At 50.0% G+C, this 27,392-nt stretch overlaps 1 protein-coding gene across 1 annotated transcript in view; it reads right to left on the bottom strand.

The window, feature by feature from the left end:
• LOC140390424 (zinc-binding protein A33-like) overlaps positions 1-27,004 on the bottom strand; it is a 39,635-nt gene extending 12,631 nt beyond the window's left edge. Inside the window, exons 1-5 of the mRNA XM_072475567.1 lie at positions 26,357-27,004; positions 26,171-26,266; positions 25,844-26,077; positions 24,432-24,454; positions 18,657-18,772 (exon numbers count right to left, since the gene is read on the bottom strand). Coding sequence (XP_072331668.1) covers positions 18,657-18,772; positions 24,432-24,454; positions 25,844-26,077; positions 26,171-26,266; positions 26,357-26,833 — 946 coding nt within the window. The 5' untranslated portion in view covers positions 26,834-27,004. The remainder of the gene's footprint in view (positions 1-18,656; positions 18,773-24,431; positions 24,455-25,843; positions 26,078-26,170; positions 26,267-26,356) is intronic.
• Between the last annotated feature and the right edge of the window lie 388 nt (positions 27,005-27,392).

The raw sequence follows: 27,392 nt of genomic DNA, 5'->3' as shown, positions 1-27,392 counted from the left end.
GCCCCCACACTACAAGTTCCAGATCCGCTTTCCCCCTACGCTATAGAGGTAGCAAGCACAGACCACACCCTTCGGCCATGCTCCTTCAGGAACGGCACGAACAGTTAAGGCCCGTGGCTTACGCCTCCAGAGTTTTAGATGCTGTGGAGCAGGGATTTTCAGCCTGTGAGAGGCACTTGCTCGCAGTATTCTGTGCAGTACAGTATTTTTCGTACATTACCGGATTGAACCCCATCACAATCCTCACAGAATACACCCCCCCACCCAACTTTTACTGGACGGATGACTCAAGGATGGTACAGTCAGTCAGATTAGAGCAGCTAGATGGACCCTTCTTTTGCAGGGACGGGACATCACTGTTAAAAGGACAAAGACCCACACTTTTTTAGCCGACAACCTACAGTACCCCAGAACCCCCCATGAATGTGAAATTATCTCTCCACACCACAACACAGGCCCCTTTATTGCTAAAACACCCCCCAGAAAGATAGGTAGTTCAACCCAGAGCCCCAAGCACACACACACGTGCAAACCCATAAAGATATATGTGGATGGATCTTCCACAATATTAGAAGGGAAGCGCACAACAGGATGCAGTATTTATGTCGAGGACGCGCAGGGACGCGCCGTAGAAGAAATAGCAATAAAACATCCAGGACACTTCGGCGCGCAGGCAGCAGAACTTGCGGCCATCACATACATAGTGGAACACCCAGATTCCTTCCCCAGCCCAGCAGACATATACTCGGACAGCCTCTATGTCTGCAACAGCCTTACGGAATTCCTGCCCCTGTGGAAAGCAAGAGGATTTGTTTCCGCAGATGGAAAACCCCTCCCCTCAGCCCCATTCCTCCGTCACATTTTAGAGAGAGCACAAAACCGGACGTTCGGGATAGTCAAAGTTCGAAGTCACCATCGTTCCTCCCCCCCATGGAAATGTAAAAGACAATGCACTGGCTAAAGCAGGTTGCAGGCATGGATATTTTTGGACACCCCCCGAAAGCGCACCAGTGAATGCAGTTCAGGTCTCGCAGACTAAGATCGAGGATTTAGTGCAGGCCCAGAAGCAGGACAGCAATCTCAGGGAGATTTTAAAAGGAAACTATCCAGCACCCTAGGAGAGGTTTAAGAATACGCTGACCACACAGGATGGTGTGGTGTTAAAAGACACCCTTTATGTGGTTCCTGCACAGGACAGGAATCAACTGATTTGTTTGTTCTATGACAGTCATGGACATCAGGGAATTGATCCCACTACAGCCCACCTCAGGCAGCTCTGCTGGTGGCTGAGTTTAAAAGAAGATGTTACTCACTACGTTGAGAATTGTCTTATCTGTGCACAGAATAATCCGGACAGATATGCCAAGAAGGCTCAACTCAGTCACACCCGACCCGTTAATGGCCCCTGGACTAACCTCCAGATTGATTTTATAGGACCATTGCCCCCTTGTAGGAATGCTTATACATATGTACTCGTGGTGATAGACGCGTTTACAAAATGGGTGGATGCATTCCCAGCCAGAACTAACACGGCAAAGACCACAGCCAAGATTTTAACCCACCACATCTTTGCGAGATGGGGAGTCCCTCGCAGCATTGAATCCGACCAAGATTCCTATTTTAAGGGACGTGTCATGAAGAACGTCCTCACGATATTTGGCATTACCCAAAAATTCCACATTGCATACCACCCCCAGTCGAGTGGTATCGTGGAGCGCATGAATCGGACCCTAAAATCCATCCTCAGAAAAATGGTCCAGCAAAACAACACCACTTGGGACTCAGTCCTCCCTTTAGCGCTGATGTTTTTGCGAAATACAGTTTCCACATCCACAGGTTACACCCTACACACCCTCATGACCGGACGCCCCATGAAAGGCACAGAATTTTTATTAGGTTTAGACTTGACCAGCCCCGAAGTAACGGCCCTCACCCACGAGAACGTAGTCAAACAATTAGTGGAAAATGTTAAAACGGCTCAGCTAGCAGCCGCAGTGAAATTGGGCACAAGAAAGAAACAGAGCAAGGCCTGTTTCGATAAGACAGTGCATGCGACTGAGTTCAGTGTAGGACAGCAAGTCATGCTCTCCGTATACAACCCCAGCACATTCCTGTCACCAAAGTACTCGGGTCCGTACTCCATTGCGTACTCCATCTCTGAGGAGCACAGGGCTATCAGAGATCTTCCTTCCGGATGCAGCCGAGGTCTGATTAAAGTAGATCACCAACTCTAGAGCAGACTTGACTCGATTGATGACCTTGGGCAGAATTCTGTTGTCCATGTTAAGCAGTGAAATGTCACCAATTTCTAAATCCGCTCTCTTCTCTTCCACTTGTAGGTGAAGGTGAGGAAGCCTTTCCTCATGGATTCTAAAAGCTTATCAGTCAGAATCAAACTCTCACACACTGATCCAGTCTCACAGAGTCAAACACAAATGACCTGATGAACTGTCACTTCCTCTCAAGGAGCTGGCAGTTTGTGTCAACTCGACCAAATTTAGTGTATTTTCTCGTGTCATCTAAGATTTCTGTGATAGAGGACAGTAAGGCTGGGGGGTGGGGGTGGGGGTGGGGGGTGGGGGGGTGGTGCTGTGGGCTTCATGTCACACAATCTGGCACAAAAGGATTTGCTGATCCTATGTCAGACTGCGATGATGTCACTGAACCAACTTTATCCTTCAGGCTGTTGATCACAGAGCTCTCTCTCGCTCTCTCTGTCTCTCTCTCTGTCTGTCACTCTCTCTGTCTCTCTCTCTGTCTCTCTCTCTGTCTCTCTCTCTCTCTTTCTGTCTCTCTCTGCCTCTCTCTCTCACTCTCTGTCTCTCACTCTCTGTTTCTCTCTGTCTCTCTCTCTCGCTCTCTGTCCCTCTCTCACTCTCTCTCTCTGTCTCTGTCTCTCTCTCTTTCTGTCTCTTTCTCTCACTCTCTCTCTTGCTCTCTCTCTCTCTCTGTCTCTCTCTATCTCTGTCTCTCTCTCTCTCTCTCACACTCACTCTCTCTCTCTCGCTCTCTCTTTCTGTCTCTCTATCTATCTATCTCTCTGTCTCTCTGACTCTGTCTCTCTCTCTCTCTATCTCTGTCTCTCTCTCTCTCTCTCTATCTCTCTGTTTCTCTATCTCTCTCCCTGACTCTCTCTCTCTCTTGATATTGACCCCGATCATCATCAGCAGGAGCAGATTCTATTTGCTTTTCTCGAGTCAGGACATTTCCTTTTGTCTCTCTCACCCTCTGAACACCTCTAAGGATAAACAACATCTCAATGTTCCACTTGACTGCTTCCCCAGACACCATGACCTCAAAGCGGAGTTTCACTTTTTTGTAATCCTGTTTGAGTTCCGCCATGTCCTCTGGGGTCACCAATTTCACGTTGTGTGTCCCTGCTCCCCCCCCCCCCCCCTCCCCGGCCCCCACCCCCGGGCTGTGGTGTGTTATACATCCCCACCCCCCCCGGGATGTGGTGTGTTATACATCCCCCCCTATTAATTTGGCCAAAACCCGATTTAAAATGGCTAACCGGAAAGGCTGATGGGAAAAGCAGCCAACAGGACACAAACGGACAGCTGCAGACAGAATAGCGTATTCGGCTCTGGGGAAGTCGGCCCAGATCGATACTCAAGACTATTAGCAGCACATCAACACAGACATCTGCAGTTTAATCGGCTATCCCCGGGAACAATTGCAACATATTAGCGATTGAATGCTGGGCCAGACCTGTCGGCGCCTGCAGTGGCCGAAACAAAGACAGGTGAACGACCAACCCCCGATCGAGAAATCGCCCCGTTATTGGACGTATCGAACCCAGTGATTGGGAACAAGTCCAATCACTTGGGACTCAGGGTCAAGGGCCGCCCTGAGAGAAGGGAAGCCCCTGAGCCCTATAAAGTGAGGGGCCAAGGTCAGATCTCGCTCTCTCTCCCTTCTTCTCCTGCTCGAGACATTCGCAAGAACATCGACCAGAAACTGTAAGTTTGACTCCAGCGATCGCTACCCGATAAAGACTCCTAGCCATCGACCCGTATCAGCCTTTTGAATCCCTCGGGCCAGATCCGATTCGATAAGCCATTCATTTCCCTGACCTGGTGGGCCCTTCCTAAAGTTAAGTATTGGCCAGTAGTGGTAGGTTTCGATATAGATAGTAGGATTATTGTGTAAGCATTAATTGTTGTATATAATAAATGACCGTTGGTTTCAATCTTACTAAGCGGTGTGCTGACTTATTAATCAAAACTCGAGCTTGAAACACGTGGCGGTATCAGAAAGATACCTGGCGACTCGTGAGCAAAGGTGACATTATCAGAGCTAATAAAGCTAAGGCTAAAAAGAGCAACACCCCCCCCCTCCACGTGCCAACCCCTCTCCAACCCGCCCTTAGCATTCCCCATGGCCCTGTTCCCCCCCCCCCCCCTCCCCCCGACAGGTGCTACGTCCCTACCGGGAGGTGAGCTAATAAACTAAGGCTAAAAAGAGCAACAGTGTTTTCCATCCCCCTTCCCCCCCCCGCCCTAGATGTGGTGTGTTATCCATCCCCCCGGGATGTGGTGTGTTATACATGCTCCCCACCCCCCGCCCTTGAGGATGTGGTGTGTTGTAAATCCTCCTCCCCCTCCCCCGGGATTTGGTGTGTTATACATCCTCTTCCCCCCTCCCCCCCCCCGCTCCCACCCCCCACCCCCCCGGGATGTGGTGTGTTATACATCCCCCCTACCCCCAGCCCCACCCCCCCTCCCGGGATGTGGTGTGTTATACATCCCCCCCCCCCCGCACCGGGGTGTGGTGTGTTATACATCCCCCCCCCTCCCCGGTATGTGGTGTGTTATACATCCCCTCCCCCCTCCCCGGGATGTGGTGTGTGATACATCTTCTCCCCCCCGCTCCCCCCCTCCCGGGGATGTGGCGTGTTATACATCCCCCACCCCACCGGGATATATTGTGTTATACATCACCCCCCCCTCCGGGATGTGGTGTGTTATACATCGCCCCCCCCCCCCCGGGATGTGGTGTGTTATACATGCTCTCCCCCCGCCCCCACCCGGGATTGGGGTGTTATACATCCTCTCCCCCCCGCACCCCCCCAGGATGTGGTGTGTTATACATCCTCCCCCCTCCCCGGGATGTGGTGTGTTCTACATCCTCCCCGGGATGTGGTGTGTTATACATCACCCCCCCCTACCCCAAACCCCCCCCACGGTATGTGGTGTGTTATACATCCCCCCCCCCTCCCCGGGATGTGATGTGTTATACATCCTCTCCCCCCCACCCCCCCGAGATGTGGTGTGGTATACATCCCCCCCCCCCCACCTGGATGTATTGTGTTTTACATCACCCCCCCCCTCCGGGATGTGGTGCGTTATACATCCCCCCCCCCCCCCCCCGGGATCTGGTGTGTTATACATTCCTCCCCCCTGGCCCTCCCCGGGATGTGATGTGTTATACATCACCCCCCGCCACCACCCCCCCCCCCACCCCTACCCCCACGGGATGTGGTGTGTTATACATCCCCCCCCCTCCACAGGATGTGGTGTGTTATACATCCCACCCCCCTCCCCGGTATGTGGTGTGTTATACATTCCCCCCCCCCTCCCCCCCCAGGGATGTGGTGTGTTATACATCCCCCCCCCCCAGGGATTTGGTGTGTTATACATCCTCCCCCCCCCTCCCCGGGATGTGGTGCGTTATAAATCTCCCCACCCACCCCCCCTCCCCGGGATGTGGTGTGTTATACATCCTCCCCCCCTCCCCCGGGTGTGGTGTGTTATACATCCTCCCCTCCGCCCCCCTCCCCGGGATGTGGTGTGTTATACATCACCCCCCCCGCCGCCCCCAGGATGTGGTGTGTTGTACATCCCCCCCCCCCCACCAGGATGTGGTGTGTTATACATCCACCCCGCCCCCCTCTCCCGGGATGTGGTGTGGAAGACATCCTCCCCCCCCCTCCTCCCCCGTGATGTGGTGTGTTATACATCCTCTCCCCCACCCTCCCGGGATGTGGTGAGTTATACATCCCCCCCCTCCACCGGGATGTATTGTTTTATACATCACCCCCCCCCCCCCCCCCGCCGGGATGTGGTGTGATATACATCCCCCCCCCCCAGGATGTGGTGTGTTATACATTCACATCCCCCCCCCGGGATGTGGTGTGTTCTACATCCCCCCTCCTCCCCCACGAGATGTGGTGTGTTATACATCACCACCCCCCCGGGATGTGGTGTGTTATACATCACCCCCCCACCCCCCGGGATGTGGTGTGTTATACATCACCCCCCCCCCTACCCCCCCGGATGTGGTGTGTTAAACATCCTCCCCCACCCCCCCGCGGGATGTGGTGCGTTATACATCCTCCCCCGACCCACCCCCGGGATGTGGTGTGTTATACATCACCCCCCCACCCCCAGGATGTGGTGTGTTATACATCACCCCCCCACCCCCCGGGATGTGGTGTGTTATACATCACCCCCCCCCCCCCCTCGGATGTGGTGTGTTATACATCCCCCCCCCAGGATGTGGTGTGTTATACATCCTCCCCACCACCCCTGGATGTGGTGTGTTATACATCCCACCCCCCTCCCCGGTATGTGGTGTGTTATACATTCCCCCCCCTCCCCCCCCCCAGGGATGTGGTGTGTTATACATCCCCCCCCCCCCCCCCCCAGGGATTTGGTGTGTTATACATCCTCCCCTGCCCCTCCCCGGGATGTGATGTGTTATACATCACCCCCCGCCACCACCCCCCCCCCCCTACCCCCACGGGATGTGGCGTGTTATACATCCCCCCCCTCCCCAGGATGTGGTGTGTTATACATCCCACCCCCCTCCCCGGTATGTGGTGTGTTATACATTCCCCCCCCCCCCCCCCAGGGATGTGGTGTGTTATACATCCCCCCCCCCCAGGGATTTGGTGAGTTATACATCCTCCCCCCCCCTCCCCGGGATGTGGTGCGTTATAAATCTCCCCCTCCCCGGGATGTGGTGTGTTATACATCCTCCCCCCCTCCCCCGGATGTGGTGTGTTATACATCCTCCCCTCCGCCCCCCTCCCCGGGATGTGGTGTGTTATACATCACCCCCCCCCCCGCCGCCCCCAGGATGTGGTGTGTTGTACATCCCCCCCCCCACCCCACCAGGATGTGGTGTGTTATACATCCACCCCGCCCCCCTCCCCCGGGATGTGGTGTGGAAGACATCCCCCCCCCCCTCCCCCGTGATGTGTTATACATCCTCTCCTCCACCCTCCCGGGATGTGGTGAGTTATACATCCCCCCCCCCCCCCCCCACCGGGATGTATTGTGTTATACATCACCCCCCCCCCCCAGGATGTGGTGTGTTATACATTCACACCCCCCCCCCCCGGGATGTGGTGTGTTCTACATCCCCCCTCCTCCCCCACGGGATGTGGTGTGTTATACATCACCACCCCCCCCGGGATGTGGTGTGTTATACATCACCCCCCCCACCCCCCGGGATGTGGTGTGTTATACATCACCCCCCCCCCTACCCCCCCGGATGTGGTGTGTTAAACATCCTCCCCCCCCCCCCCCCCCCCGTGATGTGGTGCGTTATACATCCTCCCCCCACCCACCCCCGGGATGTGGTGTGTTATACATCACCGCCCCCCACCCCCAGGATGTGGTGTGTTATACATCCCCCCACCGGGATGTGGTGTGTTATACATTCCCCCCCCCAGGATGTGGTGTGTTATACATCCTCCCCACCCCCCCTGGATGTGGTGTGTTATACATACTCCCCCCTGGACTTCCGGTTGCGGCGATGACCAGCTAAGCCGCACGTTTCGGCACCTCCCGTTTTAACGGACTTTTGGGCTCTTATCGGGAGCCCCACCGGAAATTTTTTACGGCCAGACCCAGTGTGAGGCGACAAAGGAGGAGTCCCCCCGGGTGTGGATGGAAAGAAGCGATAGTAGTGGCCAGATTGCGGAGGATCCTCTGGAGCAGCGGTAGAGGAGAGAAGGGAGAAGCAAGATGGCGGCTGAGGGAGCCCAGATGGTCTGGGGCCCGGAACAACAGGAGTTCCTCCGACGATGTGTGGAGGAGCTCAAGAAGGAGGTGCTGGCACCGATGTTGCTGGCGATTGAGGGATTGAAGGAGACGCAAAAGACCCAGGCGATGGAACTCCGTGGAGTGAAGGCAAAGGCGGCCGAGAATGAAGACGAGATACAGGGCTTGGTGGTGAAGACGGAGACGCACGAGGCACTACACAAGAGGTGCATAGAAAGGCTGGAAGCCCTGGAAAATAGCTCGAGGAGGAAGAATGTAAGGATTTTGGGTCTTCCCGAAGGGACAGAGGGAGCTGATGTTGGGGCGTATGTGAGTACGATGCTCCAGACTTTAATGGGAGCTGAGGCCCCGACGGGCCCCCTGGAAGTGGAGGGAGCACACCGGGTCTTCGTGAGAAGACCAAAGGCAGGGGAAATACCGCGAGCAATAGTGGTGAGGTTCCACCGCTACAAGGGCAGGGAGATGGTCCTGAGATGGGCTAAGAAGACACGGAGTAGCAGGTGGGAGAACACGGTGATCCGTGTGTATCAGGATTGGAGTGCGGAGGTGGCGAGAAGGAGGGCGAGTTTGAATCGGGCCAAGGCGGTGCTCCACAGGAAGAAAGTAAAATTTGGAATGCTGCAGCCGGCAAGACTGTGGGTTACACACCAGGGCAAACACCACTACTTCGAGACGGCAGAGGAGGCGTGGACATTTATTCAAGAAGAAAAGTTGGACTAGATTTGAGGAATTGATGTTTGGAAAGAAGTAGCGAGGTGGTGGCAAAGAAATGCAAAGGGGGGAGAGGGGGAGGGTTTATCTGTAAAAATGTTAGACGGGAGAATTTTTCTCCCTCCTCCCCCCCCCCCTGAGGGGGGGGACACGAAGAAATGTGGGCTCCGGCGGGGAAGGGGACAGGGAAGGGGAGAGGGAACTGCGCCACTTGGGGCGGGGCTGAGAGGGAAGCGCGGGTTTTTTTCCCGCGCTATGGAAATTACAGCGGGAAAAGTGGGCGCAGGAAGGAAGGGAGCCTCACACGCAGGGAGGCCAAGGGTAAACGGGAGAAGCCGAGGTCAAACAGAGTTTGCTGACTCCCGGAAGCAATATGGGGGGAGCAATCAAGCTAGAAGGGAATCTAGCGGGGGGCGGATTAACTGGGTTGCTGCTGCTGAGGGTAAGGGGGAGCTGATACGGGATGGGATGGTCGGGACGGGAGGGCGCCGTCTGGGGGACAAACGGGTGCGTGGGACCCGGGTGAGGAGCTGGTTTAAAAAAGGGGATGTGTAGTCGACGATGGGGTGGGGGTGGGGGGGGGGGGGTTATGGGGCCCCCCAACCCGGTTGATCACGTGGAACGTGAGAGGGCTGAATGTGCCGATTAAGAGAGCAAGGGTATTTGCGCACCTAAAGAGACTGAAGGTGGATGTGGTTGTGCTTCAGGAGACGCACCTGAAATTGGCGGATCAGGTCAGATTAAGGAAAGGATGGGTGGGACAGGTATTCCACTCAGGCTTAGATACGAAAAATAGAGGGGTGGCAATACTGGTGGGGAAACGGGTATCATTTGAGGCTATGACCATAGTGGTGGACAGTGGGGGCAGGTACGTGATGGTGAGTGGCAGATTGCAAGGTAAGGCGGTGGTGCTGGTGAACGTATATGCCCCGAACTGGGATGACGCGGGTGTTATGAAGCGTATGTTGGGGCGCATCCCGGACCTAGAGATGGGAAATTTGGTAATGGGGGGGGGACTTTAACACGGTGCTGGACTCAGGGCTGGAACGGTCCAGATCTAGGACCTGGAGGAGGCCGGCAGCGGCCAAGGTGCTTAAGGGGTTTATGGAGCAGATGGGAGGAGTAGATCCCTGGAGATTTGCTAGACCGAGGAGTAAAGAGTTTTCCTTCTTCTCCCACGTCCATAAAGTGTACTCCCGGATAGACTTCTTTATCCTAGGAAGGGCGCTGATCCCGAAAGTGGTAGGAACGGAATATTCGGCTATAGCCGTTTCAGATCACGCCCCACATTGCGTGGATCTGGATCTAGGAGAGGAGAAGGAGCAGCGCCCACTTTGGAGATTAGACATGGGACTGTTGGCGGACGAGGGGGTATGTGGAAGGGTGAGGGGATGTATTGAAAGATACCTAGAGGTCAATGATGATGGAGCGGTCCAGGTGGGAGTAGTATGGGAGGCGCTGAAGGCGGTGGTTAGGGGGGAGCTGATTTCCATAAGAGCCCACAGGGGGAAACAAGAGGGTAAAGAAGGGAGAGACTGATTGGGGAGACTCTGAGGGTGGATAGGCAATATGCGGAGGCCCCGGAGGAAGGGCTATACAGGGAAAGACGGAGACTACAGACGGTGTTTGACCTGCTGACCACGGGTAAGGTGGAGACGCAGTGGAGGAAGGCACAGGGAATACAATACGAATATGGGGAAAAGGCGAGCCGATTGCTGGCACAACAACTTAGGAAGAGGGGGGCGGCGAGAGAGATCGGAGGAGTTAGGGACGGGGAGGGAAGGATGGAGCAGAGAGCGGGGAGGGTGAACGGGGTGTTTAAGTCATTTTATGAGAGGCTGTATAAGTCCCAACCCCCGGAGGGGAAAGAGGGAATGATACACTTCCTGGACCAGCTGGAGTTCCCGAGGGTTGAGGAGCAGGAGGTGGCAGGTTTGGGAGCGCAGATTGAGGTGGAGGAGGTGATTAAAGGAATTGGGAACATGCAGGCAGGAAAGGCCCCGGGACCAGATGGGTTCCCGGTGGAATTTTACACAAAATATGTGGACCTACTGGCCCCACTCCTGACGAGAACATTCAATGAGGCTAAGGAAAGGGGGACACTACCCCCGACAGTGTCGGAGGCGACGATATCATTGATCCTGAAACAAGACAAAGACCTGCTGCAGTGCGGGTCATACAGGCCCATCTCCCTCCTAAATGTAGATGCCAAGTTACTGGCCAAAGTGATGGCGACAAGGATAGAGGCCTGTGTCCCAGGGGTGGTACATGACGACCAGACAGGGTTTGTTTAAGGGAGGCAAATGAATGCCAATATACAAAAGTTGCTGGGGGTGATGATGATGCCCCCACCGGAGGGGGAGGCGGAGATAGTGGTGGCGATGGATGCAGAGAAGGCATTTGATAGAGTGGAGTGGGACTACCTGTGGGAGGTACTGAGATTTGGATTTGGAGAGAGGGGTTCATCAGATGGGTTCAGCTCCTGTACGGGGCCCCGTTGGCAAGCGTGGTTACAAACAGGCAATGATCCGACTATTTCCGATTACATAGGGGCACAAGACAGGGGTGCCCCCTGAAGGGGCGGCGTGGAAAAGGCTGGAGATGGCGTCCTGTAAGGGAACAAGTTTAAAAGCACTGGCAACGGCGCCGTTACCGTTCCCCCCGAAAAAATACACCACAAACCCAGACTTTGAAGATTTGGGGGCAGTGGAGACGACATAGGGAGTGACGGGTGCCTCGGTGTGGTCCCCGATAAGGAACAATCACAGGTTCGTCCCGGGGAGGATAGATGGGGGTTCCAATCTTGGCAGCGAGCAGGAATTGGGAAGTTGAAGGACTTGTTCTTGGACGGGACGTTCGCGAGTTTGGGAGCATTGGTAGAAAAATACGGGTTGCCACCTGGGAATGACTTCTGCTTTATGCAAGTGAGGGCATTTGCGAGACAACAGGTGAGGGAATTTCCGCAGCTCCCGGCGCAAGGGATCCAGGACAGAGTGATTTCGGGGCATGGGTCGGTGAAGGTAAAGTGTCCGATATATACAGGGAAATGAGAGACGAGGAGGAGACGATGGTAGAGGAGCTGAAGGGTAAATGGGAGGAGGAGCTGGGGGAAGAGAGTGAGGAGGGGCTGTGGGCAGATGCCCTAAGTAGGGTAAATTCCTCCTCCTTGTGTACCAGGCATAGCCTGATCCAATTCAAGGTTCTACACAGGGCGCATATGACGGGAGCAAGGCTGAGTAGATTTTTTGGAGTGGAGGATAGGTGCGGGAGGTACGCGGGAAGCCCGGCGAACCACACCCACATGTTTTGGTCATGTCCGGTATTGCATGGGTTCTGGGTGGGTGTGGCAAGGGTGATCTCAAAGGTGGTGGGGGTCCGGGTCGAACCGAGCTGGGGGTTAGCTATATTTGGGGTTGCAGAAGAGCCGGGAGTGCAGGAGGCGAGAGAGGCCTATATTTCGGCCTTTGCGTCCCTAGTAGCCCGGCGAAGGATTCTACTTATGTGGAAAGTAGCTAAACCCCCGGGTGTGGAGGCCTGGATAAACGATATGGCAGGGTTTATAAAACTGGAGCGGATAAAGTCTGCACTAAGAGGTTCGGCTCAGGGGTTCACCAGGCGGTGGCAACCGTTCCTTGACTATCTCGCAGAGCGATAAGGGAAAACAGGAAAGACAGCAGCAGCAACCCAGGGGGGAGGGGTGGGGGGGGGGGATGGAGGGTGTATTCGGTGTTTGGTTTTTTTTTTCTTCTTTTCTTTCTTTCCATGCTAGTTGTTTATATTTATTTTTTCAGTATTATTATTTCTCTTTTCTTGTTCTTTTTCTGCACTTGTTGTTAATTGAATATATTGTTTAAATAACGGTCAATGTATATTTTGTTACAAAGTTGTAAAAATGGAAAATTCTTTTTGATCGAAAATCTTGAAGAAAATATATATTTTTAAAAACATACTCCCCCTCCCCCCCCCCTTCCCGGGATGTGGTGTGTTATACATCCTTCCCCCCCCCCCCCTCCCCCGGGATGTGGTGTGTTATACATCCTCCCCCCTCCCGGGATGTGTTGTCTTATACATCCCCCCCGGGATGTGGTGTGTTATACATCCTCCTCGCCCCGGGATGTGGTGTGTTATACATCCTCTCCCCCCCGGGATGTGGTGTGTTATACATCCCCCCCCGGGATGTGGTGTGTTATACTTCCCCCCCCCTCCCCCGGGATGTGGTGTGTTATACATGGGAATGATGCTAAGTTAATGGATTGAGTAAATTAAGCTAAATAACATAAATAACAATGCCCAAATAGGCCTGATTTTCCACAGATTCAACAACGACTGGGCTGTCCAGTGAAGACAAGGTAACCCTGGCTTCCCCTGATAACAAAGCTGGAGGGAGGGTGGGGATTGCTCCCTTACCATCCACCTCAAGGTCATTCTGACCTGCCGTTTGCTGGTCCAAATCCAATCCTGCCTCACAGACAAAGATGCAGATTCTTCAGGCAAAATTCATTTCAGAATCCTCCAGATTTACACAGTAAACGGAGCCGTTAGGAGACCAAAATCACTCTCAGTACTTACTACCCAACTCCCACTAATGTCACCAAACCCTCTGCAGTTATGTAGCAGCTGCAGGTATCCAGTGTTCCCACACTGAACACAAGAAGAAGCCTCATTGTCTCCACAAACTGGAGACATTTTATTCAGATGGGGAGTCAATACAATCTTGATCCTCCAGTAGATCGTGGTGCCCCACCCAGAGGAACAGTCTGTAGAATAGTTGAATCACTAGTCTGAAAGTGACCTCCGGAAACTCCATCGAAATGATGTGAGGAGATCATTTTCTCTGTGTCCTGCCCAATGAACTTTATCAATAATCTTTATTATTGTCACAAGTCGGCTTCCATTAACAATGCAATGAAGTTATTGTGTAAATCCCCTCCCCACACTCCGGCACCTGTTCCGGTACACAGAGAGAGAATTCGGAATATCGCATTCACCTAACAGTACGTCTTTTGGGATTTGTGGGAGGTAATCTGAGGATCCGAAGGAAACCCACGCAGACACAGGGAGAACGTGCAGACTCGGCACAGACAGTGACCTAAGCCGGGAATCAAACCTGGGACCCGGGCTCTGTGAAGCAACAGTGTTAACCACTGTGGAACAGTGCCGCCCCAAACAACATCATCAAAACAGAAACCTTCATCATTTTCACAATGCTGTTTCTGGGATCTTGTTGTTCACAAATTCGTTTTCTCATTTCCTACATTACAACAGTGACTGTTCCTCAACAATATTCCACTGGTTCGGAAGCATTTTGGGTCACACTGCGGGAATGAGGGCAGTTTTTAAGTTCAAGGTCCATTATTTCCCAATTTTGTAATGATTTCTCTGTGACCAGGAGGTGAGATTTTTCTTGCCGCTATTCGCCGCTCTTTTCCCTCTCTCACCCCTGCTGTATATTCATGTCACCCCCACTCCCCTCACAGGAGTCAGAGGAGGATTTTCTGTCTCCTGTCCCCTCCTCAGGAACCACAGAACATCTTCCCACACTGCAAACCCATGGGAAGCTTAAGGGGGAGGAGGAGCAGCCCCAAGTAGTGGTCCACATCGGTACAAATGACATAGGTAGGAAAAGGGATAGGGATGTAAGGCAGGAATTCAGGGAGCTAGGGTGGAAACTTAGATCTAGGACAAACAGAGTTATTATCTCTGGGTTGTGACCCGTGCCACGTGATAGCGAGCCGAGGAATAGGGAGAGTGAGGAGTTGAACACGTGGCTACAGGGATGGTGTAGGAGGGATGGTTTCAGATTTGTGGGTAATTGGGGATATTCTGGGGTCGGTGGGACCTCTACAAACAGGATGGTCTACACCGGGACCAGAGGGGTACCAATATCCTGGAGGGGAAATTTGCGAATGCCCTTCGGGAGGGTTTAAACTAGTTCAGCAGGGGCTTGGGAACCTGAATTGTAGCTCCAGTATACAGGCGGTTGAGAGTACTGAGGTCATGAGTAAGGTTTCAAAGTTGCAAGAGTGTACCAGCAGGCAGGAAGGTGGTTTAAAGTGTGTCTTCTTCAATGCCAGGAGCATCCGGAATAAGGTGGGTGAACTTGCGGCATGGGTTGGTACCTGGGACTTCGATGTTGTGGCCATTTCAGAGACATGGATAGAGCAGGGACAGGAATGGTTGTTGCAGGTGCCGTGCCTTAGATATTTCAGTAAACGCAGGGAAGGTGGTAAAAGAGGGGGAGGGGTGGCATTGTTAGTCAAGGACAGTATTACGGTGGCAGAAAGGACGATTGATGAGGACTCATCTACTGAGGTACTATGGGCTGAGGTTAGAAACAGGAAAGGAGAGGTCACCCTGTTAGGGGTTTTTTATAGGCCTCAAAAAGTTCCAGAGATGTAGAGGAAAGTTTTTCAAAGATGAATCTGGAATAGGAGCGAAAGCAACAGGGTAGTTGTTATGGGGGACTTTAACTTTCCAAATATTGACTGGAAACGCTATAGTTTGAGTACTTTAGATGGGTCCGTCTTTGTCCAATGTGTGCAAGAGGGTTTCCTGACACAGTATGTAGATAGGCCAACGAGAGGTGAGGCCATATTGGATTTGGTACTGGGTAATGAACCAGGACAGGTGTTAGATTTGGAGGTAGGTGAGCACTTCGGTGATAGTGACCACAATTTGATTACCTTTACTTTAGTGATGGAAAGGGATAGGTATATACCGCAGGGCAAGAGTTATATCTGGGGGAAAGGCAATTATGATGCGATGAGGCAAGACTTAGGCTGCATCGGATGGAGAGGAAAACTGCAGGGGATAGGCACAATGGAAATGTGAAGCTTGTTCAAGGAACAGCTACTGTGTGTCCTTGATAAGTATGTACCTGTCAGGCAGGGAGGAAGTGGTCGAGCAAGGGAACCGTGGTTCCCTTGTCAAGAGGAAGAAGGAGGCTTATGTAAAGATGAGACATGAAGGTTCAGTTAGGGCGCTCGAGAGTTACAAGTTAGCTAGGAAGGACCTAAAGAGAGAGCTAAGAAGAGCCAGGAGGGGACATGAGAAGTCTTTGGAAGGTAGGATCAAGGATAACCCTAAAGCTTTCTATAGATATGTCAGGAATAAACGAATGACTAGGGTAAGAGTAGGGCCAGTCAAGGACAGTAGTGGGAAGTTGTGCTTGGAGTCCGAGGAGATAGGAGAGGTGCTAAATGAATATTTTTCATCAATATTCACACAGGAAAAAGACAATTTTGTCGAGGAGAATACTGAGATTCACGCTACTAGACTAGAAGGGCTTGAGGTTCATAAGGAGGAGGTGTTAGCAATTCTGGAAATTGTGAAAATAGATAAGTCCCCTGGGCCGGATGGGATTTATCCTAGGATTCTCTTGGAAGCTAGGGAGGAGATTGCTGAGCCTTTGGCTTTGATCTTTAAGTCATCTTTGTCTACAGGAATAGTGCAAGAAGACTGGAGTATAGCAAATGTTGTCCCCTTGTTCAAGAAGGGGAGTAGAGACAATGCCGGTAACTATAGACCAGTGAGCCTCACCTCTGTTGTGGGCAAAAAAATCTTGGAAAGGTTTATAAGAGATAGGGTGTATAATCATCTGGAAAGGAATAAATTGATTAGAGATAGTCAACACGGTTTTATGAAGGATAGGTCATGCCTCACAAACCTTATTGAGTTCTTTGAGAAGGTGACCAAACAGGTGGATGAGGGTAAAGCAGTTGATGTGGTGTATTTGGATTTCAGTAAAGCGTTTGATAAGGTTCCCCACGGTAGGCTACTGCAGAAAATACGGAGGCATGGGATTCAGAGTGATTTAGCAGTTTGGATCAGAAATTGGCTAGCTGGAAGAAGACAAAGGGTGGTGGTTGATGGGAAATATTCAGACTGGAGTCCAGTTACTAGTGGTGTACCACAAGGATCTGTCTTGGGGCCACTGCTGTTTGTCATTTTTTTAAATGACCTGGAGGAGGGCGTAGAAGGATGGGTGAGTAAATTTGCAGATGACACGAAAGCCGGTGGAGTTGTGGACAGTGCGGACGGATGTTACAAGTTACAGAGGGACATAGATAAGCTGCAGCGCTGGGCTGAGAGGTGGCAAATGGAGTTTAATGCAGAAAAGTGTGAGGTGATTCATTTTGGAAGGAATAACAGGAAGACAGAGTACTGGGCTAATGGTAAGATTCTTGGCAGTGTGGATGAGCAGAGAGATCTCGGTGTCCATGTACATAGATCCCTGAAAGTTGCCACCCAGGTTGAGAGGGTTGTTAAGAAAGCGTACTGTGTGTTAGCTTTTATTGGTAGAGGGATTGAGTTTAGGAGCCATGAGGTTATGTTGCAGCTGTACAAAACTCTGGTGCGGCCGCATTTGGAGTATTGCGTGCAATTCTGGTCGCCGAATTATAGGAAGGATGGAAAGGGTGCAGAGGAGATTTACCAGAATGTTGCCTGGTATAGAGGGAAGATCTTATGAGGAAAGGCTGAGGGACTCGAGGCTGTTTTCATTAGAGAGAATAAGGTTAAGAGGTGACTTAATTGAGGCATACAAGATGATCAGAGGATTGGATAGGGTGGACAGTGAGAGCCTTCTTCCTCGTATGGTGATGTCTAGCATGAGGGGACATAGCTTTAAATTGAGGGGAGATAGATATAGGACAGATGTCAGAGGTAGGTTCTTTACTCAGAGAGTAGTAAGGGCGTGGAATGCCCTGCCTGCAACAGTAGTGGACTCGCCAACACTAAGGGCATTCAAATGGTCATTGGATAGACATATGGATGACAAGGGAATAGTGTAGATGGGCTTTAGAGTGGTTTCACAGGTCGGCGCGACATCGCGGGCCGAAGGGCCTGTACTGCGCTGTAATGTTCTATGTTCTAAACTGGACAGTGATATTGTTCTGAAGATCAGCCCTCAGAATGGACTGGGCCTCTGAGCAAATTCACAGAGTGAGCAGTGGCTTCACTGGTTCACTATCTGCTCCATCAATGGAGTCACTCAAAAAATCAATCTCACTCAATCCAAAATCCCTATTCTAGATTGAATCGTATACTGACTTTGGTCTGGACTCTGTGACTGTGTTAAACCTGTGTACTTTTACATTCTCCCTTCTGTTTTGAACCTTGAACATTTCAATAATGCAGCACGGTAGCATTGTGGATAGCACAATTGCTTCACAGCTCCATGGTCCCAGGTTTGATTCCCGGCTTGGGTCACTGTCTGTGCGGAGTCTGCACAACCTCCCCGTGTGTGCGTGGGTTTCCTCCGGGTGCTCCGGTTTCCTCCCACAGTCCAAAGATGTGTGGGTTAGGTGGATTGGCCATGCTAAATCTCCCATAGTGTCCAAAATTGTGCTTAGTGTTGGGTGGGGTTACTGGGTTATGGGGATAGGGTGGAGGTATGGACCTTGGGTAGGGTGCTCTTTCCAAGAGCCGGTGCAGACCCGATGTGCCGAATGGCCTCATTCTGCACTGTAAATTCTATGAAATAAGATCACCACACTCCCTCCCTTATCCAGTGCAGACTCACAGTTTCTGCAGCCCCTCCTCTTGATGAAGGTGTCCAATTCCAACAACCAGATTATCTGCTGTTTAACACTTGTTCTCTAATGTCTCAATGTCTTCCCGATAAACAATGATAAAAAATGTTTCCCAGAATGACAGACGGGACCAGTCCAGTCTCCTCTACAAATTGGGTTTCCCATCCTGAGATTGGTGCTCTATTCCTCTGGTTATACAGATCCCTTCACTGCTTTGACACACGGTGCTGATGGCTACAGACACTCACCCAGAGGAACCCACAGAGAGTCAAATATGAGAATGGAGAGGCTCCCGAGGATTAACAACCGGCAAAGTGAATATTTAATCTGGGACCTTGGAGACCCTTTAGTCCCTTCACAACTGGATTTAAAATCAGGAAAATGAATAGAAGAGTTTTACCGGGGTTAATGGAGTTTATCATTTCTCTCCACGCTGTGTACTGTAAAGGGCCTTTGAACTTTCCGATAGACAGGGCGGCAGCAGATACGGAGAGTGTGCGATCCTCATCACTAATCCTGGATGTTAAAAAAATGCAATCAATTTATTTTTGTCAGAAGATTTTAGAACGTATGTAAATGGTCACGTTTTCAGCATTTTTGATGATAGAGAAAATATACTGAGTGAAATATTAATCACGTTTCTATAACTGGGAAAGGGATAACTTGGAGATTCAAAGGCAGAGAATGGAGACCCCCATGTCCTGAAAAAGGTTCACAGTCTGATAACAGATTCGTTACCGGGATATCACAAATCACAGGGGAAGAGAAACATTTAGCCTGTCCACTTGCTGTTTTACAAACAAAGTTTGGAGAACAAAGACAGTCTGAAAACATCTACAACTTAATGTTCATCCTTAATAACTGATCCCACAACCCACCGAGAATCCTGCTCTCCTCTACTGGCATCTTGAATATCTCTGATTTTAGTCACTCCCCCATTGGGAGCTGGACCTTCAGCTGCCCAGGTCCTGAGCTCTGGAATTCCCTCCCTGATCCTCTCCGTCTCTCTTTCTTCCTCAATCACAATCTCTAAAATCCACCTCCGTCGTCCGGATTAATATTTCCTGATGTGTGTATGTGTCGATTTGTGCCTTTTGACACTCCTGGGAAACTCCTTCAGACTTTATATTACATTAAAGGTGCTATATAAATACAAGTAGTTGCTGTTGTTTTTGTGAAGGACACGGAGCCAGTTTATGCTATTGAATAAAATTAGCACCCGTTCCCCCTTTAACGTCTGACTTTCTCGGGTTGCTCAGGCTCCATGCAGGGACATGGATGACCCTCTCCTTGGATACATGGACCCTGCGGCTCTCTCAGGGTCAGTCGGAAGGTCACAGACACTAACAGCCAACATCAGGCAAGTGATCTCTTCCAGCCTGGGGACCAGGTTGTATTATTTACCTGACATCTTGTCATTTATACAATATTGTAGAACAGTTATATAAAAAAGTCTAATACTGTTTGCTGAATAATCACTGAGTGCTGAATTTGGTGCTTTTTGAGTGCGATAGTGAGAGTTTGGTGACCGAGGGAGTTAGGTGAGGAGGGAGTAAGGTGCTCCTTTCATTTTGTTTCCGACATTTCCACAAAGAGTGCAAAGAGAGCCAGGAGCTTACAGGAAGTGTAGCTGACTGGGAGCAGAGCCGGAGGGCGGTGATCTAGTTAGTCCACACAGCAGCTATATTCTTTAAGATAAGAGGGGATGGAGGCTACGCCAGTTACATGCTCCTCCTGTAGGATGTGGGTGGTGAGGGATACCACCAGTGTCCCCACTGACTATACCTGCGGGAAGTGCACCCAACTTCAGCTCCTCAAAGACCGTGTTAGGGAACTGGAGCTGAAGCTGGATGAACTTCGGATCATCCGGGAGGCAGAGGGGGAGATTGAGAAGAGTTACAGGGAGGTAACCACACCCAAGGTACAGGACAAGAATAGCTGGGTTACAGTCAGGGGGAAAAAAACAAACAGGCAGACAGTGCAGGGATCCCTCGTGGCCGTTCCCCTTCAAAACAAGTATACCGTTTTGGATGCTGTTGGGGGGGATGACCTACCGGGGGAAGGCCCTAGCGGTCAGGTCTCTGGCACGGAGTCTGGCTCTGGGGCTCAGAAGGGAAGGGGGGAGAATAGAAAAGCAATAGTTGTAGGAGATTCAATGGTTAGGGGAATAGATAGGAGATTCTGTAGTCGCGAGCGAGACTCCCGGAAGGTATGTTGCCTCCCGGGTGCCAGGGCCAGGGATGTCTCGGATCGTGTCTTCAGGATCCTTAAGGGGGAGGGTGAGCAGCCAGAAGTCGTGGTACACATTGGTACCAACGACATAGGTAGGAAAAGGGGTGTGGAGGTAATAAACAAGTTTAGGGAGTTAGGCTGGAAGTTGAAAGCCAGGACAGACAGAGTTGTCATCTCTGGTTTGTTGCCGGTGCCACGTGATAGCGAGGCTAGGAATAGGGAGAGAGTGCAGTTGAACACGTGGCTGCAGGAATGGTGTAGGAGGGAGGGCTTCAGGTATTTGAATAATTGGAGCGCATTCTGGGGAAGGTGGGACCGGTACAAGCAGGACGGGTTGCATCTGAACCAGAGGGGCACCAATATCCTGGGAGGGAGGTTTGCTAGTACTCTTCGGGAGGGTTTAAACTAATTTGGCAGGGGAATGGGAACCGGATTTGTAGTCCAGCAACTAAGGTAGCCGATATTCAGGACGCCAAAGCATGTAATGAGGCAGTGGGGAAGGGAACACTGACAAAGGAGAGTATTTGCAGGCACGGAGATGGGTTGAAGTGTGTATACTTCAACGCAAGAAGCATCAGGAATAAGGTGGGTGAACTTAAGGCATGGATCAGTACTTGGGACTACGATGTGGTGGCCATCACGGAAACTTGGATAGAAGAGGGGCAGAAATGGTTGTTGGAGGTCCCTGGTTATAGATGTTTCAATAAGATTAGGGAGGGTGGTAAAAGAGGTGGGCGGGGGGTGGCATTATTAATTAGAGATAGTATAACAGCTGCAGAAAGGCAGTTCGAGGAGTATCACCCTATTGAGGTAGTATGGGTTGAAGTCAGAAATAGGAAAGGAGCAGTCACCTTGTTAGGAGTTTTCTATAGGCCCCCCAATAGTAACAGAGATGTGGAGGAACAGATTCGGAAACAGATTTTGGAAAGGTGCAGAAGTCATAGGGTAGTAGTCATGGGCGACTTTAACTTCCCAAATATTGAGTGGAAACTCTTTAGATCAAATAGTTTGGATGGGGTGGTGTTTGTGCAGTGTGTCCAGGAAGCTTTTCTAACACAGTATGTAGATTGTCTGACCAGAGGAGGGGCAATATTGGATTTAGTACTGGGTAATGAACCAGGGCAAGTGATAGATTTGTTAGTGGGGGAGCATTTTGGAGATAGTGACCACAATTCTGTGACTTTCACTTTAGTAATGGAGAGGGATAGGTACGTGCAACAGGGCAAGGTTTACAATTGGGGGAAGGGTAAATACGATGTTGTCAGGCAAGAATTGAAGTGCATAAGTTGGGAACATAGGCTGGCAGGGAAGGACACAAGTGAAATGTGGAACTTGTTCAAGGAACAGGTGCTACGTGTCCTTGATATGTATGTCCCTGTCAGGCAGGGAAGAGATGGTCGAGTGAGGGAACCATGGTTGACAAGAGAGGTTAGATGTCTTGTTAAGAGGAAAAAGGTGACTTATGTAAGGCTGAGGAAACAAGGTTTAGACAGGGCATTGGAGGGATACAAGATAGCCAGGAGTGAACTGAAGAAAGGGATTAGGAGAGCTAAGAGAGGGCATGAACAATCTTTGGCGGGTAGGATCAAGGAAAACCCCAAGGCCTTTTACACATATGTGAGAAATATGAGAATGACTAGAGCGAGGGTAGGTCCGATCAAGGACAGTAGCGGGAGATTGTGTATTGAGTCTGAAGAGATAGGAGAGGTCTTGAATGAGTATTTTTCTTCTGTATTTACAAATGAGAGGGGCGATATTGTTGGAGAGGACAGTGTGAAACAGATTGGTAAGCTCGAGGAAATACTTGTCAGGAAGGAAGATGTGTTGGGCATTTTGAAAAACTTGAGGATAGACAAGTCCCCCGGGCCTGACGGGATATATCCAAGGATTCTATGGGAAGCAAGAGATGAAATTGCAGAGCCGTTGGCAATGATCTTTTTGTCCTCACTGTCAACAGGGGTGGTACCAGGGGATTGGAGAGTGGCGAATGTCGTGCCCCTGTTCAAAAAAGGAACTAGGGATAACCCTGGGAATTACAGGCCAGTTAGTCTTACTTCGGTGGTAGGCAAAGTAATGGAAAGGGTACTGAAGGATAGGATTTCTGAGCATCTGGAAAGACACTGCTTGATTAGGGATAGTCAGCACGGATTTGTGAGGGGTAGGTCTTGCCTTACAAATCTTATTGAATTCTTTGAGGAGGTGACCAAGCATGTGGATGAAGGTAAAGCAGTGGATGTAGTGTACATGGATTTTAGTAAGGCATTTGATAAAGTTCCCCATGGTAGGCTTATGCAGAAAGTAAGGAGGCATGGGATAGTGGGAAATTTGGCCAGTTGGATAACGAACTGGCTAACCGATAGAAGTCAGAGAGTGGTGGTGGATGGCAAATATTCAGCCTGGATCCCAGTTATCAGTGGCGTACCGCAGGGATCAGTTCTGGGTCCTCTGCTGTTTGTGATTTTCATTAATGACTTGGATGAGGGAGTTGAAGGGTGGGTCAGTAAATTTGCAGACGATACGAAGATTGGTGGAGTTGTGGATAGTAAGGAGGGCTGTTGTCGGCTGCAAAGAGACATAGATAGGATGCAGAGCTGGGCTGAGAAGTGGCAGATGGAGTTTAACCCTGTGAGGTTGTCCATTTTGGAAGGACAAATATGAATGCGGAATACAGGGTTAACGGTAGAGTTCTTGGCAATGTGGAGGAGCAGAGAGATCTTGGGGTCTATGTTCATACATCTTTGAAAGTTGCCACTCAAGTGGATAGAGCTGTGAAGAAGGCCTATGGTGTGCTCGCGTTCATTAACAGAGGGATTGAATTTAAGAGCCGTGAGGTGATGATGCAGCTGTACAAAACTTTGGTAAGACCACATTTGGAGTACTGTATACAGTTCTGGTCGCCTCATTTTAGGAAGGATGTGGAAGCTCTGGAAAAGGTGCAAAGAAGATTTACCAGGATGTTGCCTGGAATGGAGAGTAGGTCTTACGAGGAAAGGTTGAGGGTGCTAGGCCTTTTCTCATTAGAGCGGAGAAGGATGAGGGGCGACTTGATAGAGGTTTATAAGATGATCAGGGGAATAGATAGAGTAGACAGTCAGAGACTTTTTCCCCGGGTGGAACACACCATTACAAGGGGACATAAATTTAAGGTGAAAGGTGGAATATATAGGAGGGATATCAGAGGTAGGTTCTTTACCCAGAGAGTAGTGGGGGCATGGAATGCACTGCCTGTGGAAGTAGTTGAGTCGGAAACATTAGGGACCGTCAAGCAGCTATTGGATAGGTACATGGATGACGGTTAAATGATATAGTGTAGATTTATTTGTTCTTAAGGGCAGCACGGTAGCATTGTGGATAGCGCAATTGCTTCACAGCTCCATGGTCCCAGGTTCGATTCCGGCTTGGGTCATTGTCTGTGCGGAGTCTGCACGTCCTCCCCGTGTCTGCGTGGGTTTCCTCCGGGTGCTCCGGTTTCCTCCCACAGTCCAAAGATGTGCGGGTTAGGTGAATTGGCCAATGATAAATTGCCCTCAATGTCCAAATTGCCCTTGGTGTTGGGTGGAGGTGTTGAGTTTGGGTATGGTGCTCTTTCCAAGAGCCGGTGCAGACTCAAAGGGCCGAATGGCCTCCTTCTGCACTGTAAATTCAATGATAATCTATGATTAATCGAGGACAAAGGTTCGGCACAACATCGTGGGCCATAGGGCCTGTTCTGTGCTGTATTTTCTATGTTCTATGTTTAATCACAACCATAAAGATGGCTATTATAAAATACTCGTCCGTGAACTATACACCGAGTTTTCATGGCCTGATGGACAACAACAAAGAAATAAATCCCTAAGAACACTATACTGAGTTATTTCAGTAAATAATGAAAAATCAGAACATAATTCGAAGGCTTTTTGAAAGGAAACTCTGCAGAGTTTCAGGAAAGAACATGTCCTACCTTCTCTTCCGACAAGCTTCCTCCTGAAAGAAATGAATGGGGAACAGTGAGGATGACTGTAACAGATTCCAGGAGGAGTTAGACAGGCTGGTGAAATGAGCAGACTCAGAGCAGATGAGATTTCACACGTAGGTGTGAAGTGATGGATTTTGGAAGGAAGGTTGTGGAGAGTCAAATAAACTGGAACTGAGCATCACAGTTCAAAGTTTACAGACACAGTGACTCTCACACACCGTACCAGACACACCCACACACTCACAATATGGAACTGGAACTAGATTACAATGGGAGTTCCAGGAGAAAATTAAATTTGGGCAAAACAAAGATCTAGAAAATTCATCCTCAGGAGGTGACATGTATTCCCAGGAATCTGCAGACAGTGTGGAAACCGTTAGTTCCCAACAGCAGAACAGTTCAGGAAGGGAAACAATTTAAGTTGAATTCCGCTTCTCTTATGTCAGTAAATTCTATATTTATTTCACAATTATCATCAGTTATCTGAGGTGTGCCACATCTCAAACAATGATGAATCAGACTATTTAAGGGAGATAAATCACTTGGTGGCATGGTATTCTGAAAACAACCTCTCTCTAAATGTCAGAAATGCCAAGGAACTGCGACTTCAGGAAGCGTAGCACGACTCACACTCACACTCCTGTCTGCATCAATGGCTCTGAAGTGAGATGGCCGATAGGTTAAAGTTCCTGGCGATCACCATCACCAACAGTCTGTCCTGGTCTAGTCACGTTGATGCAACAGTCAAGAAAGCCCAATAATGTCTCTACTTTCTACGGAAGCTCAAGAAATTCGGCCTGTCTGTATCGACTCTAACAAACGTCTACAGATGTGCCATAGAGAGCATCCTATCTGGCTGCATTACAGATTGGTATGGGAACTGCTCGGTCCAAGATCACAAGAAACTGTAGAGTGTGGAGAACTCAGCCCAACGCATCACACAAACTTGCCACCCCCACATTGATTCTGCCTACACCTCCCGCTGCCTCAGGAAGGCAGACAGCATTATCAGAGACCCCTCCCACCCAGGCGTTGCCTTCTTCCAGGCCCTTACATCAGGCAAGTCTGAAGACATAGGAACAGTTCCTCACCACAGCTACTAGACTCTTTAACGACTCCCCTCGGACTGATCTGATACCTGTAAGAACACTATTTACGATACCCTATGCTACTCTTGCTCATGTATTTGCTTTGCTTGGCCCCTTATTCCACACTGTAACCAATCACTGTTCATGTACCATTTGTCAATACACTCTGTAGATTACTGTGTACGTTCCCTTGGCCGCAGAAAAATACTTTTCACTGTACTTTGGTACATGTGACAATAAAAATGTGACAATCAAGTTACTTTGTAATTGTGAAGTTTCACTGAACTGACCCGCAATATATTCCCTCACCTTCAAAAATATCAGCTCGTCTTTTTGCTCCATCTGTTTCTGAATCTTTGAGAGTTTCTCCTCAATAGAATTTAAATTCTCCTGAATCTCTCGAAGGTTTTTCTCCATTGGTTCTAGAATCCTCTTCTCTTCTTCCCTGAGATCTCTGAGTAAACGCTGCTCTTTCCCAATGAGAATCTGGTGCATTTTACTGAACTCGGATGTGATGTGGGTCCGCAGACTGCTCGATTGTTCCTACCAAATGAAATGTGAAACATAATTAATGTCCCGCGATAAAGGGAACAAAACTAACCGAGATCCCAGAAAATCAGCACAGGGAGACCTTACCCTAACTTCAGAAATCTTCCCTTTCTGTTTCAGTTCCGTTTCGAGAAACTCCGATTTCTTCACTGTGAGAGAATCTAAGGAAGATTTCAGCTGATCCTGAGATTGGGAGTAAAAATCACAGAATGAAAGTGTTAGACCATAAAAATGTGATAAAACTGATCGGTTTATAAAATATTTCCCCTTTACCTTGTAGATTTCAGCAGCTTCTCTAACCGGAAGGAAGCGGTGATCTCTGTGTTCCCGTGAACCAGCACAATTCACACAGATCAATTTCTTGTCAGTTTCACAAAACAGCTTCAGTTCTTCCTGATGTTCCTCACAGTGAAGTTTACTTTCCTTCTCTTTCCGATTCAGATTTAATTTTCGTGTTTTCTCGGCCAGATTCGCTAAGGCCCGATTTATCCTGAGGTTTCTTTCCGGAAACTCCTCTCTACATTCCGGGCAGGAGTTTATCTCCTTCTTTTCCCAACACTGGGAGATACAGGAGCGGCAGAAGTTGTGTCCACAATCCAGTATTACCGGATCAGTGAATAAATCAAGACAAATGGGACAAACTGCCTCCTCGGCCAAACTCTGGACCTGCTGTCGGAGAGCCATGTTCACACTCAGCACTTCCTGATTCAAACTGGTTTCGCTTTTGGGTGTTACTGCATTCCTACACATCTTCAGTTCCGCGATTTGCTGATGACCTTCGCTGCGATACTCAAGATAAATATCACAAACTGCTCTATGTGATCTCGACTTTCACACGAGTTGATTAATCCTCGCGCAGTGTGAAGAATAAACTGGGTCAAAGTCCAGAGGGGAAAAATGGAACCCTTTTGGGCTCCAGGAATGTTGACAGGGAGAGAGAGGGGGAGTGGTTGGGGGGGGCGGGGGGGAGTCGATGTTGCATTGCCCATTGCATTGCCCATGTCTCCAGCCTGAACTCGCTGCCGAATAAAAAGCCTCTGGTGAAACAAGGTGCAAGTTCCATGAACGGGATTGTGTTCAGAATTGTCGCGCTCGACCTGGGACAGGAAGTGTCACAAATGTCAAAGTGTAATTTTCATAACGGCGACAGAGAAGATCTTTAAAGGGTTTGAACCTGAGGTTTGATGTTATTTGCCAGCAAGTGAAGTCCTGCGGTTTTGCAGCGCATTCCACTAACCCCGTCCGTCTCAAAGCGCCTCCTGTCCGATTCAATATTTTAGAAGCGGAGACCTTATTGCAAAGTGCGGTA

The sequence above is a fragment of the Scyliorhinus torazame genome, chromosome 14, assembly GCF_047496885.1.
Source record: "Scyliorhinus torazame isolate Kashiwa2021f chromosome 14, sScyTor2.1, whole genome shotgun sequence".
NCBI classification, from domain to species: Eukaryota; Metazoa; Chordata; class Chondrichthyes; order Carcharhiniformes; family Scyliorhinidae; genus Scyliorhinus; species Scyliorhinus torazame.
Note: the sequence above shows the minus strand (reverse complement) of the source record. Positions and strands in the feature narration are given on the sequence as shown.